At 40.8% G+C, this 19103-nt stretch overlaps 1 protein-coding gene across 1 annotated transcript; it reads right to left on the reverse strand.

Annotated features, from left to right (window-relative positions):
- Positions 1-383: 383 nt before the first annotated feature.
- F3 (coagulation factor III, tissue factor) lies at positions 384-11775 on the reverse strand. The gene is made up of 6 exons (XM_082227995.1): positions 11554-11775; positions 8117-8231; positions 6182-6369; positions 3919-4103; positions 2450-2609; positions 384-1439 (listed from the first exon to the last, which is right to left on the reverse strand). Exons 1-6 carry the CDS (start codon positions 11633-11635, stop codon positions 1294-1296), a joined length of 876 nt encoding a protein of 291 aa, XP_082084121.1. The 5' UTR covers positions 11636-11775; the 3' UTR covers positions 384-1293.
- Positions 11776-19103: the final 7328 nt, after the last annotated feature.

Consider the following 19103-nt stretch of genomic DNA (forward strand, 5'->3'; position numbering starts at 1 on the left):
TATGTGACAGCAGTTTTATTGCTGTACCACTAAAAAAGGGAGAATGTACCTAAAATCCATCTGTTAATCATATCACAGCCAAGTTTGTTATTCTGGTTCTGTTCTATTTTCTATTTTAATTATATGTGCTTCTATCCAATGCTAGTCCTACTCTTGGAAGTTAATGGACATGATTAACTTCAGTTCATTAATTTCAGTAGGTCTACCCAGGGTAGAAATAGACTTGTATACAACCCATGCATTTCCACAGTAAGCCTGCAAGTGGAGCCATTGTTGAGATTAAATGTACAGTAATGAGTACGGTAGTTTATTGGCATGCCGCTAAGCCATAATCATTTAGCATCTAGCGATGACAAACCCTACCTCCATTCAAGAAACAAGAATTTTCCATTATTCCCATTTACCTTTATTTCTGTAAAAATTAGATATAATAAGTTAGTGCAATATATACAAAAATAAACACCCATTCATAAAAATCATAAATATAACATTGATTGTACATAGTAACACAAAGAATCTCAAATTACATCAACTTTGTTTATAGACATACGCCACTTTAAATAGTTAATTTTGTCTCTGTCCAGCAGTTAATAAGCAGTATAAATTTAAAGTGCTAAATCCTGATACATAACAGGTATGATATCCTGTACGTATTCAGTTATTTCAAAGTGGATGCCGATAAAGTTGGCCATCAACTTTGGGGAACTTCAAAGTCAGTTTCAGAACTTTCAAACTTTATAGCACGTACCTGGATCTGGAACATTCTAATGTTTTATATTGATTCACACCATAACGCATTATATAAAGTCTGGCAAGAGTGTAAAACCCTTTCCTTACACTTATAGCATCTTATAACCCGTACCAGCTAATGTACCCAGAACCACAGATCTAAATATACACCCAAAGTGCAAAAGAAACAGTAGTATTTTCACTATATCTGTCAGTTAGCACATTTTAAAACAAGTTATCACTGTTGCTGCCGAATAAAACAGGTTTTTAAAATAGTGTTTTAACTATAAATGTTTCACAGAAACAACAAACGCCCCTTGATTGAAGGGTCTGTGGTCATTGCTTCCACAGGTAGGAGAATTTCTTATGGAGTTATAAAATCGTAGAATCGTAGAATTGGAAGGAACCACAAGGGTCATCTAGTCCAACCCCCTGCAATCCAGGAATCTTTTGCCCAACATGGGGCTTGAACCCACAATCCTGAGATTAAGAGTCTCATGCTCTACCGACTGAGCTGTCGCCTTTGTAGCAATAAAGCCGATTTGTCTTTAGTGTTTCTCCCCCTTATGCATTCAGGGGCATGCTCTCTTTTTTTGTTGCTGCAGGCTTTGATCTTGTGCATTTATATGCAACCACAGATAAAATAATAATTAGAGCAATGACTCCAACCGCAACAGCTGCTATTATAAGAATTACTTCTAATTCAAGACCTGGAGAAGAAGAAAAAAAGACACAAAGTCAGTTCAAGGACATGCTTTTCACCCAACAGCTACTAGCTATGCTTTCAGAATAAAACTAATCTGGATTCCAAACCTGAAATATGTTGAGCTGCTTCTCTTGAAGGCTAAAATCTTAAGAGTCCTAAGCAGGGCATCACATTAGTTTAATTATGTGTCTGTAACAATCATATATAAAGCAGGGCTGGTGTTTTAACATGGGATACACAATGTGGTCAATGGAACTGAACCCTTCTCTAACATAGTTCCCTATGTTTGTTGCTTAAACCAAGCAGCCCTCATCATTCTTGCGACATCTAATTGGTCCTCAAAAAAGCCCACATCCCTTTAATATGGAATCAGTCCTTCTGCCAAGCATGATTTATTTTTTATGAAACCACTTCATACTTAAACAAACAAACAACATCGATTTGCTCCAATGCAGGACTCATAAGTTGGTTAGAACCCACCTACACATTCAGAACAATGATGTGATACAGCCCTTCTAGGACTTCCAGGTCCTCCACATTTAAGGCTTCAACCATATGCACATTGACATGGCAGCCAAGTTTGATTGGGATATGCTTCTGATTAAAGCTTACAAAGAATTGTGCTACATAGTTAACATATGTATGCCTTAGATGTTTTGCATTGGGAAATATATATGCCACAAAATTCCATACTGAGTGATAAAGTTCTCCTGGGCTGGTGATATTTCTGGATATGAATTTGGCTCTTAGGGGAAAAAGTAGACAATCCTTGCGAAAGAAAGAAAGTGACCAGATGAAAACACAATTTTGGGAAAGGAAACTACTTCTGACTATCTGCAGTGCCAACTTTGCAGCAGCAAGAAATAGGTAAAACAGTGAATGCACCTAGAGATCACTGGGCAACAGCTTTCACAGAAAGCGGTCTAAACTGAAATCCATCAGCAAGGGCTTAAAGTAATTTGATAGGAATGATTTATATACCAAAGGCTAAGTTTGTGGTGTCATGATACATACCATCCAGCTCGTCTCTTCTAACACTAGTACATCTTACACTGCTTTTTTGACTGCTACGGTCTGTTGAACGTGACGGAACAGTAGCTTGAACATAGAAGCAGTAGTTCTTCTCTTTGTCGATACGGATTTCAAAGAGGTTGCTTTTTGTGTTTTCCTGTTTCTACAATCAGAAAAAAGAAGTATTTGAAGATGTATTTGCAAGTAATTAGTTCTTCACACTGAATACAGATTATGCAAGTCCAAAGTACATAGTAAGTTAAAGGCTCAAAGGAGAAAAAGTACTTTCACCTTAATAGTCATATCATTAAATTAAATAAAAAGTGGTTGTAGGAGCAGGAAGTTAATAGCTGTATGCTGGTGGTGGTTGGTAACTGTTGAATTTTGTTTTACTGGGTTTTGCTTAAACTGATTGTTTCATTGTAAATTGAACTGTATGTTTAATGTTTGACATTCATAAAATTGTGCATTTGTTACTAATGAAGGTAGCCTTGGAAACACCATTTTCTTGAAAGCAGCTTTCAACATATTTCAAATACTTAAATATACTAGGTTAAGATAAAGATAGATCGGTTTGTAAATGTATAACAAATTTAAGGAAGAGTATTAGCATCAGCCTCTACTTTTAAGTACCTAACCTTAACCTTTTTGAAATATGAAAAAGGTTAATACTTAATACGGATTAAAATTTTAACATCAAAAACAAAAGAAGATAAATGTATGTTAACTTTGGTCTCCTTTAACTTTTATGCAAAGGCATAAACTTTATGGATTAAATAATAGAGTTTGCAGGGTTATACCATTCAAATACAATATTAGGGCATGATAAAATATGAAATAAGCTAAAAGCAGCAGCTCTGCAAAAGTAGCAGCCAAATAAAAACAGACCAGTACTAATCTGAAAGTCTGTAAAGATAAGAAGGTATTTACTTACGGCTAGAAAGGCATAATAAGAACCTAAAAAAATCCCTGCTGGCACCCATTTAGTCCTGCATTCTTTTCTAAGCTTATATCTATGAGAAACGCAAAAGCAGAACCTCTCCCCCACTTTGAGATTTCCAGCAACAGGCATTCAAAGGCATACTGCCTCCAACTGCAGAGGAAGAACATAGCCTTATCCTCCAGGAATTTATCTGGCCATATTTTAAAGCCATCCAAGTCAAGGGTCATCACTACCTCTTGCGGGAGCAAATTCCACCATAATAGGCACCAGGAAAACTTATTTTGGGACAGCATTCCAAAAATTAGGGTGCTGCCGCTGAAAGCCCCTTTCTTCAATAGCACCACACTTCAGATGGCTGGGGGACCTGGAGAAGAGCCTCCGGCGAGAATATTAAAGTACTGAACTCTTTTTAAGGCTATAGTTCATTTCTTTTAAGTAGAAATTTAGTTTAGATAGCCAACTTGTCTTTTGTACTTATTATAAAAATTAAGGAAATTAAAGACTTGGGAGATTGAAAACAGATGCTCACCTTTCCTGTACTTTGATCTTTCCAATAGTACAGTGTGTATTCTAGATCATCTTGGAATATGTCCCTAATACTTCGAAAGCTTCCATTTCCTTCAAATCTGTAAGGCGTTAGAGGATCTGCTATCTCCACTTTCAAAGTTTTCTCTTTTTGTTCAAAACTTTTGATTGTTGGCACGCCAATCTCAGCTAGAAGAGAAGTGGTTTTTGCACTGATTAAAAATCAACTCCAAGCAGGGTTTTTAAAAATTTAATAATTTTTATTAGTTTTTCTGTTTTACAATTTCAAATAAACATTATACAAACTTTAAAATATCCAGTGACTTCCCTGCTTCTCTTTCCATGGTTCATTTTGGTATACATCCCTGCATATTTTACTGTAACCATTCAAATCAATTTTCCACTTTTACATCCATCAAGGATTATTTACTCTGTTGAATTTATTTTAATGCTGCCAGCGCTTTCAGCTGTACAGTTATTTTCCATATACTCAAAAAATGTTTTTCAATCTTCTTTAAACATCTGTTCTTCTTGCTCCCTTTTTATGTATGTTAGATCTGCAAGTTGTGCATATTCTGTCAACTTAAGCTGCCAATCCTCTTTAGTTACCTCGCTCACTTTCCATTTTGGGGCTAAGAAAACACGGGCCTCAATTGATACATACATAAATAATCTTTTCTGGCACCTGGGAATTTCAGACCGGGTTATTCCCAGCAGAAAGGACTTCCTAGCGTAAAGTTACCAGATGTCCCTGTTTCCCAGGAACAGTCCCCGGATTTACAAATCACTCCCCTGACAAAATCCATCTATTTAGTAGGAAGTTGAAAAGTGACCCCAGATTCATTGAAAAAAATCTGGTAACCTTATCCTAGTGGGTTTTATTACCAAACATCCACAGTAAGCTTTCAGACTGTGCTGTAAAGCTTTGCTGCACTATTTTCTCATGGCATAATTAAGGAGATGGCTTAGGGGAGGCCTAAGCTCAACAACTCTGGTCATCCAATGGGTAGATCACTGCCAGTTTTTTTTTATAGTGGGAGTAGATCACAGTCTCTTGGTAGTTGGACAGCCCTGACTTAGGACATCATAGAGAAGGGTATGGGGGAAACCTTTTTCAGCTTGAGGGCCATACTTTCTTATAGGCAGCCTTCCAGTGGAGCAGGCAGAGCAATTTAAAGAGTATTCACTTTTCACAGTAGGCTACATTTCAGCTACACAAAAATAAAAGGTTTCTACATGTCCACCTCTCCCATTCAGGAAAGTGAGAAGCATGATCACAATTGAAGGACACATTTTCACCAGGCAAAAGCACTTGAGGGTACATAGCAGAGGTGGTGTGGGGCCTGGAAGAATCTGCAGTTAGGTCTAAAGGGTGACATTTGGTCGCTGGGCCTGAGGTTCCCCACTCCTGTCACAAAACCTGACCTGAAGACTGATTTGCTTGCTGTACAAGCACTTACAATGCGGTGCACCACAGTGTGCCATAAATCATGATGTTATTAGTAACAACAGAAAGAGAGAAATGAAAGGCGACACTGTTTGGCGTCTTTGGTATGGAAGGGAGATCTTGGCTATGTCTCCTCGCTCCATGGGCCCAGCATGTTGGTTGGCATGCCTGTCTGCGTAAGAACCAATGTACATCAACAAGAATCCTACGATACAAACTCTGCAAGCTATGGTACAAAACGCAGGACCAAAATGGTATCCCAGGTAGGATGGTCTAGTGAGAAAGCACACGTTATACAGCCACTTACGTGAGTTAGTATCTCAGCATTATTTAAACAATATGTGTGTGCTGTGAGAGCATTGCCTGTTTAATTAAAGCGGAGGAGGGGGAAGAGGTTTAATCTTTCCCTCTGCTGCGCCATTTTTCCTACCAATGGTGCTACATATGGAGATAAGAGGTACAGGGTTGTCCTCAGTTTTTCTCACCATGGTGCAAGCAGCAGCCGCAGCAAAGGAAAAGGCAATTTTGACTGGAGGAATGGTGCAGAGGAAGCATTCTCACTATTGCTGCTCCCAGTCAAATTAGCCTTGCTTTCCTACAGCTGCATTTAATGCATGGATTTCTTGCACAACTAATGTTTTGTTCCTTAACCGTCAATTTCAGGACTGCATAGCAGACAGATAGGATGCCTTCTCTATATAAACTTTCATACGGGTCTGGTGCACAGACAAGCATCTCAACACTTTATAAGACTTAGAATCTGTATGCAGAGACCCATGCTGTGAAAACAACAAAGAAGAGCTAATATTTGTTTACTTACTTTGGGCATAAGGTATGAACTCTGAAGACACTTCATAAGGTGGGATATCAAAATCATCAGGGTCCCTGTTTGGCACTTCAGAATATATGCGAGCAACGTAGACATCATTTACATCCTTCAGCGCATTTGTAACGTCGCATTCGGTTGCTGAAGTGTGAATGCATATTTTCTTCCGAACTAATCGGTCCCTTTAAAGATCAAGAGCATACTGCATTAGCTAATATTTCATAGAATGAAAATATTTCACTATAATGAAGTTTGCCTGTTTTGTGTTTTGTAAACAGGCCCAATCAAATTAACAAAACCAGCTGTGAGCTTGTCTGTGTCTGTTAATATGCAATGAAGAGTATAATTAGGGAGATAAAAGTTTCATGCCTGTGAATTAATAGGAAATAGCCACTTCCAATAACTTTACTTATAGGGCAACTTTGTTAATTAAAACACAGTAGGCAGCAGGAAAATGCATAGCTTTGATATCTTTGTTGATACTGGAACATAGGGAGCTGCCTTATGCAAGTCTGGCTAACAGTCCATCTAGCTCAGTATTTATCAACAATGATTGCTGGAAGCTTTCCAGGGTGTCAGACAGGTGATATTCTCAGATCTACCTGGAAATACCAGGATCTGACTTTCAAATGCAAACCGTGTACTCTCCACTGAGCTATCATCCCTGCCTGAATTGTTAATCATTAACAACCTTAGTGTAATACCTAGATATTACACATAACTAAGTATGAAATTTCATATTAGCAATGACAGGTAGCTTACTACAAAGGTCTGAAGTAAGTGCAGTACAGTATTTATCAAAATTAGATAATTTCCCCCCAGAAATACCATATTGATCATGAAACAGTTATTTTACATAAGGCACAATTCTGGGCAGCCATTTTTTTATTTCAGTGGGGAATATACCAGAGTGTTAAGTGGCAATACCTGGCTAACTGCAGTAATATCAGAATGTACACCTCATCACTGCCAAAAGTTAGCAGCAGAAAGCGCCCCCATACAGTCCTTGTCAGATACAAAGTACAATGCTATTTACATCAGTATTGTCTGACCAGTTCTCTTTGCTTAAAAACAAAACAAAAGCAGCACCCAAAGTAATCTTTTTAAAACTTATCAATCTTCATCATCTCCCTTTGTTTAGCTGATCTAGTGGAGAAGAAAAACTGTGTCCCCCAAGGCACTTTGAAACTCATGCAGAGTCTAGAACAAGGTTGGGCAACCTGTGGCCTTCAAGGTGTTGTTTGACTCCAACTCCCCATCAGCCGCAGCCAGCATGGCCAATAGTCAGGGATGATGGCAACTGTAGTCCAGCAACATCTGGCAGGCCACAGGTTTCCCACTCCTGGTCTAATATTAGCAGTTGTACCCAGTTCTGCTGCTGGGATTCCATAGTTCGGTTACATTAGAGCATGCACAACTTACTCGCAGCACAGTGCACATTACACAGATCAGCGATAGACTGGCACAAAGCTACTACAATTACCAAATGGTAGACTTTCCTCCATGTGCAAGCACTCTTGTTAAAGCTAATCCCATGTAAACTGCTTTTTTTTTGCTTTGAAGGCAACAGAAGGATGTGGAGAGGAAAAAAATTAACAGTCTACTTAGGAACAAATTCTACTTAACATGCAAACAGACTAATCAGGCCTCGTGGTAATCAGGAGAAGAGGAACATAATTCAAGCCTATGTAGCTGGATATCTTTTTTAAATGGGGGACTAGAAAGCTTCAGATCTCAAGTCTTCGTTCTCAAATCTGCGTTCAACTGTGGCTTTGCTTTTCCTTTTGGGGGGGCGAAGGGTGGTAAGAGAAAGAATTAAACTGCAGCCGCATGCAAAGTCAGTGAAACCAATTGTTCTTACTTTCAAATAACTACACTGAGACCAGGCTAGATGTGTGGTAGCAATCTCCATGTTTATGTTCAACTTACCCATCTATTTCAACTGTATAAAAATAGTTGACTGGCTTGGGCTCCCATTGTAGTATTGTCTTAAAATTGATGGATGACCAGGTAATGTTGACTGCTTTCATTACTTCAGAGTTGCCTTTAAAAGTAGGAATAGAACAAGGATTAGTCAGGCAATATATGGCTTACCCCATGGCCTGCAGTTCTTTGTGGCTAAGGGTTTAACTACAAAATGTATCAGTTTATCAGTTTCATGGCCACTCACAAAGCTTATAGATGGCACCAAGAGTCCCAATCTCTCTCGCATGACTAGTTTCCAGGGTTGGACAGGAGTGACTGTTAAGTCAGTCCAAATCTGCATGGTCGATATGCCCAAAATATCTAAGTATTGCCATAGTCCTTTTACTGGACGACAACTTCCACAGGGCAATGTCCAATGCTTCCATACTGCTGCCACAAGAGATTTATGCTGGCAGAAGAGAACCTCCCCTCCTCTCCAACCCTGGCATGCCCTCAAAATCAGCTCTGGAGAAGGTTTTGGAGAGCGTGTGGGAGAAGAAAAGAAAAAGGGTGTGATGTTGTGCCAGAAGAACCCATAGTCCCCTGCCATTGGCCATTCTAACTGGGCGGATGGGAACTGGGAGCCAACACCAGGAGGGCCACGGGTTTCTCATTTCTGACCTGATCTGAGATTTTGGCAGAGGAAAATGTGGACTCACACTCTCATTGTATTTATTCATGGAGAGTTTGTCTTATAAGTGGTTGGGTGTATGGAACCTCCAGCTGTTGGGAAAAAACAATGGGAGAGGGGTGTTGACTTCATGCCCAGCTTGTGAGCTTCGCTGTAGTATCGGATTGGCCACTATGGGGAACAGGATGGTAGTCCCAATGGACCTTAGCAAAATAACCCTTTTTCAATGCTGAATATGCAGAGAAGGTTCATTTACTTATGCTCCACTTCCAGACAGATTTCTTTTCTATTCAGGGACATTTATATGCTCCTCACAGCCTCAGCTTCACAACATTGTTTATTATTCTGAGAACAGTCTGTAATTTTCCTCAAGCTTTAAACCCATTCTAATGCTCGACAAAAATGTTTTATTAAGAGGGTTCCCAAGCTTCAGAAGCAATAATTTAGATTTTGGTCATTAAAAACTGGCAGATTACATTCAGCTATATGGGCCATCAATCTTTTTTTGTTATGCATGCTTCCATTCTTGTTGAAAAACAAACTGCAAGAAAAGTAATTCTACAAACTAAAACTATACATAAACTAAATTCTGTTTACAATGAGCATGTACAATGAGTAGTATATCCACTTAACAATAATTCTTTATAGAATAGATGTATCAATACCCAAATTAGAAAATTAAATAAAAACAAACATATACACTATTCAGAAAATGAAGAGGAAGGTATTAGAAGGTAATGATCAAGTTTAAGTGTTTTGTACTGGGGTTTTTTAATGTCGTGAATTGCTATGTAATTAAGAACAAAAAACCTGTTTTAGAGAACTGGCAGGAATGGCATCTTAATACCCTTATTAGATCCAGCTAAATACGACAACACTGTGACCTAATTAGCTAGTTTTAGAAAGTGAGGCAAGACAGCACAGATATTTTTTCAATAAAATTGTTGCAACTAACAGTGCAAATTGTTTAAAATATTGTTCTTGAATATTTATTTCAAGACTTACAATATTAAGATTTCATTAATCATTTCCAGACAAACCCATTATAACAAAAACAGCTCAAAATGTCCACTTCTGAGGCATCCAACAATCAGTTCATAATTCCAGTCTGTGTCTGTGATGTATGATGTGTATAATTAATAATTCCATGAAATTTCCAAAAATTCCACATTCCACTGTCTGTTCTGAACAATACATTTATTTTATAGGACAGTACCCCAGTATATCCACTCCCGTGATATCCACAAGAACCAAATTCACACATCACATAGAACTAGACAAATACAGTGCCATTAAGCCACAGAATTGCCAAATAATTTCAGGTAGAAAATGGTCTTGTAGAAAAAAGTTGGGAAATGGGGTGGAGGAAGATGTCTAGCACAGGTGCTTATTGTGGGATCGGTGCTGCTAATACATGCATATTTTATATGTGACATTAGCATCAAAATGCTAGCCCTTATTCCCCCACTCCAACTGGATTTACCTTTTCCACAAAATCCAATGAAATAAAAAACACCTGTTGCCAGCGACCCATTTACAATGTATGAATAATCTGTTTTGAGCCTCCATTGGAAATGCCTGAAAACCGGTGCCTCTTTGTTATTTTCCTTTTAAAGTTTCTACCAGGGAAACATTAATACTGAAAGGCTTGCATATCTACAAATGTTGTCCTTGAGCATCATGAACATCACTCGTAATAACTTAAAGCACAGCCAACACACTCCATACCTTTCATGCTATTTCATCCTCCCACCAGTGGCGTAGCGTGGGGGGTGCAGGGGGGGCTGGCTGCACCGGGCGCAACATCTGGGGGTTAGGGTTAGGGGGCGCAAATCCACGGGTTAGGGGGCGCAAATCCACGGGTTAGGGGGCGCAAATCCACGGGTTAGGGGGCGCAAATTACTTGCCTTGCCCCGGGTGCTGACAACCTACGCTACGCCACTGCCTCCCACTTTGGGAAGAGTAATCTTTTAGCCAAAACCTAAGCTTAGGTAGCTCCAACTTGGGAGGCTAGGACCCAAACCAATGGATTCATGTTGCAAGAAAGGAGATTTGGACTAAACACCAAGAACAACTTTTTGACAGTAAGAGTTGTTCGACGGTGGAATGCATTCCCACAAGAACGGACTCTCCTTCCTTGGAGGTTTTTAAGAAAGAAATTGGACGGCCATCGTGTCACGGATGCTTCGGCTGAATTTTGTGCCCAGGGTCCATCTCCTAGGGGCAGAGGTCCCTTCCGCCCTTATAAAATATTAGAGGCCCCCCTCCAAGTTGATGGGCACTGCCATTCAAATAGGGGTGTGTGTGTGCCCCATCATGTGATCGATTATGCGGGGCACAGCTTACCTGGGCCCCCAAATATTTTATTCAAGTTGGCACCCCTGGATTCCTCCATTGCAGGGGGGTTGGACTAGATGACCCTGGCGGACCCTTCCAAATATAAGATCTGCATATAGGATTGTGGCTTCAGTCTGCCCAAACCAGAACAACAGTGCGCACCCCTTTAATGCACAACCCCCTCTGTCCGAGGTACTATAAACAAAGCGGGAAGAAGAAGCTCGGCTGGAAAAACAGCGGAAAAAAATCCTTCCACATGCTTATGCGAGTCCATGCACGCAAAAACCCAGCGGCGTCCCGGCTGGCTCCCTCGGCGGCGCAAGACTGCGCGCCCGCGCAACCCGGTGAGGCGAAGCGTTCCAGAAAAAGGAGAGCGAGCGAGAGAGAGCAAGAGCCCGAAGGCTGCGACGGTCTCGCGCCTTCCTCGACTCACCTGAGCTGAGGCGCGCCAGGTAGAGCAGCGCGCTGAGGAGAAGCAGCAGCAGCGCCCGGCTGCTATTGGTGGCGCCCGCCATCCCTTCGAACGTCCGGCGAGAGCGGGGGGGGGGGACAAAAACCGTTGGCGACCGAAACGCGCGTGGTGTCGGTGTCGCGCGCGAGCAAAACACAATCAGGCGCGGAAGTGAGTTTCTCCTCACTCTCTTATAGTACCGGCTCCCCCCTCGGGAAAGTCCGGGGTTAGACGGGGAGGGTTGGCTGGAGTGTGTTCTGCGTGAGTCAGCCGGTGGCTGGCTGGCTGTGATTCAGCTCCCACACCCCCGCGGCGCAGACGAGAGGGCCGCTCCTTCCTTCCCTGCCCCGCGCCGCGCGTAGGCCAGGTGAGGGAGAGACCGCGAGCGAGGCTTCCCGCCTTTTTCCCCTGCCCAGGTGCCTTGGCAAGGACGGGCGAAAAGGAACAGAAAGCGCTGAGGGAGATGGCGGGGGGGGGTGTGTGTGAGGCGAAGCAAAGCGGCGCCTCTTTTTTTTTTTTTTTTTTTTTTTTTTGAGGGAAGAGAAGGAGAACTTCCGACTGAGGCCGGGCGCTTTGCCTAGCCTGGAGCAACCCGCCCCCTGTAGTTCCCCTTGAACAAGCTGCGAAGGACACGACCTCGGCGGCGCTATAGAAACGGGCGCGGCCACTCGACATCTTCGGCTTAGGCAGTCCTAAAATTAACTGGGGGGAGGAGACATCTAGTCCAACCCTCCCCTCGCTGATTTCTTCCCCTCAAGTGGGTCCAGCACCCAGGGAGAATTTCGTTCCCGTATGATTTCCCCCCTCCCCTCCCTAGAGAGGCTTATGAATGAAACCTGTTGACCAGATATAGCGCAACTGAGTCTTTGGCATCAGGTATTTCGTTCATCCAGGGGCGCAGCGATAAAACTTGCTAGTGCAACTTGCGAAGCTAAGCAGGGGCCCAAAATGGTTTCACATCGGAGCGGGGACGGTGTGTTGAGATGATGAGGTTGTGCTAGATGACTTTTGGGGGTTCGTTCCATCTCTACAATTCTATGATTATGTGGATATGTGGATTTTTCTATGGTGGGCAAATCTGGATTCGATTGTTTTATTTTTATTTCTTTTTAAATTCAATAAGAAATTGTATTATTATTATTATTATTATTATTATTATGGTCATTTTTCATACAGAAAGATTATTGACATACACATACAAAATGCAGAAATACTAATAAATGGGGGGGACGGACAAATGAAAGAATAAAATGAGAATACAGAAGGGAGGGGGAAACCATAAAAGTACTGTATTTATATACTGTACTGCTATATCACAAAAAGTATCAAAAGCGGTACAAGGAAAGGGGGAAGAGTGTCGAGAACCTGCTCGACATCCGAAATAATCAGTCTCACACCACGATGACTTGAAGAAAAAGCTTTGGCTTTTGCCGTGCAATGTTTATTGTGCGCAGTGAAAATAATTCATTCTTTCTCCTCCAGCACAGCGTTTGTTCTGCCCCGTACCCAAAAGTAACAGATCAAAGGAATGCAACCTTGCCCCTGCTCGCAGACAAAGAGAGTGTTATGCTACGTGAGCCAATCATTTAGTCTAGCATGAGGTGTTCACGTGCTCATCATGCTCTTAGCAATATCTCGTGCTGTAAAATCACTCTGCAATAATAAGAACTCTGCTCATGCTCTTATGTACAAGCAATCATTTTCCCACAGAAGAGTTTGGCATTTTGAGACCCATGATGTCATGTGGACACTGCGACAAGCTTGTATGCATGAGGAGCGCAAACCCCACAATAACAGTCACCTGGAAGTACCTGTACTTTCTCAGGACTCGCTCAAATGGTAATTTGGCTGTATGTACATAGGCGCTTCATTTCTTGCAGTATCTCCAAGCTGCAAAAAGCAGTAACTGAGGAATTTCTTGCTACTATACAGCCAGTTGGGATGCGGGTGGTGCTGTGGGTTAAATAACCACAGAGCCTAGGGCTTGCCAATCAGAGGGTTGGCAGTTTGAATCCCCACGACGGGGTGAGCTCCAATTGCTCGGTCCCTGCTCCTGCTGTGCTAGCAGTTCAAAAGCACGAAGTGCAAGTAGATAAATAGGTACCACTCTGGCGGGAAGGTAAACGGCATTTCTGTGCACTGCTCTAGTTCGCCAGAAGCAGCTTAGTCATGTTGGCCACATGACCCAGAAGCTGTACGCTAGCTCCCTCGGCCAATAAAGCGAGATGAGTGCTGCAACCCCAGAGTTGTCTGCAACTGGACCTAATGGTCAGGGGTCCCTTTACCTTCACCTTTTATGCAGCCAGTTAAAGTAGTGGAGGCTGACCTGATTCAGGCCATGGGCTGCAGTACCTGTTGGGCAAACCCTTGAAACTTCTTGCCAGTAAGGGCATGACTTCCCTATAGGGCTTTGTAAAGACAGCATTTATTTCATGGATTTGGGGGAGAAAAATCTGGCAGTATTGCTGGAAGGGACATACAATTGTTTGTGATTTTGTGCGAATAGGTAGTAGGATGGTGCTAAATTTGATTTGAATATAATAAAAAATGCAAACATGTAAGGTGTTATCTTTAAATATCAATGTCTGTGAATCTAGAAAAACTGCAGGTTTTTTTTAGCTGCACAAAACTATGAGATGTAATGGAAGATAAGTATCCGTTAAGCAGGCTGATTATGATGCAAATATTTTCTGTTTCAGTCCAGTACATAGGTGGCTTCTGAAATCCTGTTGAACTTTGCTGAATTCATTTCATATGGTGCCATTCCAGAAATAAAAGACCTCTGAGAAAGAAGTAGAGAGAATGTGAAGAATTAGGTCTGTGAATTTATTTATTTATATAGAATACTTATATATCGCCTCATTAAAATAATGCCTTTAAAATAACAGGATAATCATTTTAGCTCAGCTGCTGCTAAAAAGATACATGGGTGTTTAAAATAATTATAGGAAGCTTCTTTAGATTCCAAAGTGAGTTACCGTATTTTTCGCTCTATAACACGCACCCGACCATAACACGCACTTAGTTTCTAGAGGAGGAAAATCCGTAGGCATGCCACCCGTAGGCATTCCCTCCATAACACGCACAGACATTTCCCCTTACTTTTTAGGAGGAAAAAAGTGAGTGTTATGGTGCAAAAAATACAGTAAGTAGAGTTAAGTAAAGTTTAATTACAGTATTGGTATGTGTGGGAGAAGAAAGGGAGACAGAGGTAGGGAAAAGATCTGCATTCTTGGTATATATTCTTCCAAGTGTTTGGTACATTCCTTTGAAGGCTCAGCACATTCTTTAATGTAAAATTATTTATAGCCACTTCAGCATCATTTTATGGGAAAGAAAACATTAATGGATCATGCCCAGTCAGTCTTGGTATGTGCTCTTATTTTACTGCTTTATAAATTCAGTTGTGCATAAAATTCTAATATAATCCCAATTAATGTAAATTTGAGATTAAATTTCAGTATGCTAGCTAAACACTGTCTGTGCTTTGCACTGCATTGCTCAGTCAGAGTCTTGCCAAGAAATATTTTTAATACACTATGAATGCAAAATTGTCACTTAGTTGTTGTGAGATGTCAGTCTTTAGTTTACTTTAGGCTGTAAGTCAGTGGTAGAGCATCTGCTTTCCATGCAAACAGTCTCACGTTCAATTCCTAGCATCACTAGGTAGGGCTGGGAGAGACTCTTGATTGAAACCCTGGGGAGCTGCCAATCAGTATAGACAATATTGAGTTAGATGGCCCAATGGCCCAATTCTTTATAAGGTAGCTTACTATGTTTACTTCAGTTACCATGGCTGCTACAGGCAGGAAAACCTGTGTTGGGTTTGGCAACAATATATCGAGAGGTGATCAAACCTATGCCTAAAAATTGGCAAAGTCATGCCAAAGTCACATTTCAGTCTACCATCGTGAATCAAATTGGTGCCTGGCATCCAAATGTCCATGAAGTCCAGCACGCACACCCCAACTCATGCCTAGTATCTTGAGAGGCATCTGAACCTATGGCAAAAAAACAGGCAAAGTCATCACTTTAGTCTGTCATCTTGATTCAAAATGGCATGTGGAATCTATATTGTATCCGAATTCGCTGCCCCTGCCTTAGCGACCTTTGTGTTGAGTTTGGCAATGAGGCAAATTGAACCTATGCTGAAAAATGGGTAAAGCCACGCCAAAGTGATTTTTCAGTGCACCATCTTAATTCAGAATGGTGGCTGTTGACCAAACATCAACAAACTTTGCCACCTCACTTCAATAACCTTGTGCCAAGTTTGGTGCCAATGTTCTGAAAGGCGGCAAAATATATGCCCCAAAAATGTGAAGTCACAACATAACCATGTTTTGATCTGCCATCTTGATTCAAAGTAGTTCTCAGAATCCAAACAGTGATAAAGTCCACCAGCCCCACCTTGAGAACCTTCCAACTAGTACACCCACATTACTTAATGTAATATAGTTGTATCAAGTTTTATGGACTCCTACGGGGTAGTCTTTGACATTGCCAATAATGTCCTCTTCTACATGTCTGTGCCACTTTAGCAGTGTATGGAAGTGTTGGTACTACTGCACTACCAGACCCATGTTACTGTAGTACAAAAAATAAGATCTGGGGCATTCTTTACCCACTGTCTGGAGCAGACCTTGACACTTAGTTTAAATTTTAAAACCTGATGCTCATTCCCCTCTTTCCTACACTCATAGCTAACTATGAATGGTTTTGTTTTTTTAAAGCTGGGACTTCTGCCCCTGCCCCCAGTAGTCTTATGAGAGCAGGTCTACCTTTAACAGGGATGGTGACTTCTATGTGCTGTTAATGATTGATGAGTTCTGTTTCTTATTATTATAGCATCCAGACTCCCTCCAGCAGTCCAGTACAGTGGATCAAGGGACTGGATTGCTCTTTTATTTTAGATAATGTAGTTAAGGCTGCAGTCCATAGCCTACCATGTACCAGTACAGATCTGAGTCAGCAACTACGCCTGAAGCCCAACTGAGCTAGGATTTACCAGTTTTAATGTCAGTGTAGACTTAATGTCAAAATGTGGCTAAAAACACAGAGGATAAAGCAGTTTTAAGGGGGGCCTTTCTGAACAACTGTGGAGGGCAGCTTATTCCTATTGTCTGATCCCTTACCTATATCATAGTCTTTGAGTGCTGTGTGTGCACCAGCAGAAAATACATACTGATTAACACAAAACGATTGGTGATTGAGTTAGGATAATGTGGCAAATATTCTGTGTTAATTATTTTTAAATGCAATGTTATGAACATGTGATGCAGTCACCCTTAGCCAAATTCCTACTACTATGTTGATTTCTGATTCTTTCCGCATACAAGATATACTGTAATAGTTAGCTATCGAAATCCAGGCAGCCCCACAGATAGAAACTGTTCAGGCCAGGACTTGCTCTCGTTTCTCCAATGATATAGTAATCATGAGTATGGATTGCTGGCACGATAAACTACATTCTCATAAACATTCCAGGTTTGACCATATACCGTAATAGTAAAGCATTCTTTAGTTGTGACTCGGAAATTGCTGACGTAACTCACAGAGATGAAAGAGGAAATCGTCCATCTCTCTCTCTCTATATATATATATATATATGAATGTTGTTCTTTATAACCTGCTTGTTACAACCATTCTGGAAAAGTGACAAGTGTGAACATGCCCAGCAAAATGTGTGTATATGTTAGGAGTAATGTGAGTTGAGTGGTCTCTGTGCATAACCAGCCATTGTGCACATTCATCAGGCCTCATGGAGAATGTGTACATAAAATGCCTGAAATGATATGGCTTAGATAATGCTAGCCTTTCTCTGTGTGACTGTGCACTTGTATATGAGATACCAAGAAGGAATTGTGGCACTGTAAACTTGCTAGGGGTGGATGAATCTGTCAATTTTGGCTTCTTTCAGTTTCTAATATTTCCAATCTTGAATCCAGTTCTTCATATTTCTGCAATAATCCGTGTGTTGTTTTTTTAAAAAATCCTCATGAAAATTCACCAGCATTTAAGTGTAAATTTCTACTAAAAATCACATTTTTGTACATATGCAATTTTGAATGTTATCACATTTTTGCAAGCAAATCCCCCTAATCCAATGTGGTTTGTATGTAATTTTCACTAATACATGCATTTTTCTGTACACTTTCCCCTAATATATTCATTTTGTAGTCATTATGTAGATGGGCACTGTATTATGCATTCAGAGAAGTGCAAGTTCTGAATAATTATTGTGTTTTGGTTCACACATTGGTTCTGAAAGTGTGGATTAGGGATTTTCCAGTGGCGTAGCGTGGGGGGTGCAGGGGGGGCCGGCCGCACCGGGCGCAACATCGGGGGGGGCGCTCGTACTCGCAGCTCTCTGCCCCCTGCTAATATCCACAGGTTAGGGGGCGCAAATTACTTGCCTTGCCCCGGGTGCTGACAACCCACGCTACACCACTGGGATTTTCTCACTAAAATGGAACAGTCCAGTCCAACATACCTGTTCCATTATGCTAAATGTGCAAGGTAGGGCTATTGAGGGCAATGTGTCTGTATTTAAAGTTGGAGAGCAACAGTGATAGTAGAGACACTGGAAGAAATGGAGCAATGCCTTTTCTATTATTCTAGTTCATATATTGTCCTTCACCTGTAAACCAGGCTGGGATGTGGAAAGTTTGTGCTTTTAGGTTTTTCAGAAATGTTTATAGGTATAGATAAACTGGAAATGTTGAAGGAATGATGCAGAGAGAAAATAGGACAGATACCTAAAGTGATAGCCTTATCACTGTTTTAAAAATATTTCACTCATAGTGTGCTTCCCAAAGTAACATGCTACCCAAATGCTCATGGCACCAAACAAAATATTTATTCCACTGTTACAATCTGTAGTTTTCTCTCTTCAACCTTATGACTAATACAAAATAATCTGGTGCACACAAATAAAGACTCAGGAAAATAAATTGATGAAAGAAGCATTTTCTTTCTTCTAAAAGAGTCCTGTAAAATGCTGTTTTCATGGAGACCATTTCAAAGGTTTACACACAGAATAGGAGTTTAAAGATATGCAGTCATGAAGGAAATAATCAACCCACATTGTGGTTTCTCCAACAGCTGTAATCTTGCTTGTTATTATTACTAATTGCTCTTTCAGTTTTACAAAAATAAAAATAGACGTGGTATCCCATAAATTACCCAAACACATCCACATTAATCTGTATACAGTTAGCCATTCTTCTAACTCTTTCCTAGCTACTTAGATACCTACTGAAAGAGAATAGCAGCTATTTGATCAAGCTTTTCCTGGCACCATGTTCCAATATTGTTTCCTATCTAGCCTCAACAATAAAAGGACAGGAATATAAAGAGACATTCAGAACAAGATTTCATGTGGTTTCTGACCACAAAGTTCCATCATGAGAATAAAAAAAGTAGAGTGATTATTTAGTCAAAGTCGAGAATACCAGCAAATATTTGTTATTTATTTTATATCGTACACTGTCAACATGCGTTTATATTCTCAGGGTGGCTAGCAGGGTAGAATC

This window comes from Podarcis vaucheri (genome assembly GCF_965113315.1).
Source record: "Podarcis vaucheri genome assembly, chromosome: 6".
In the NCBI taxonomy this organism is placed as follows: domain Eukaryota; kingdom Metazoa; phylum Chordata; class Lepidosauria; order Squamata; family Lacertidae; genus Podarcis; species Podarcis vaucheri.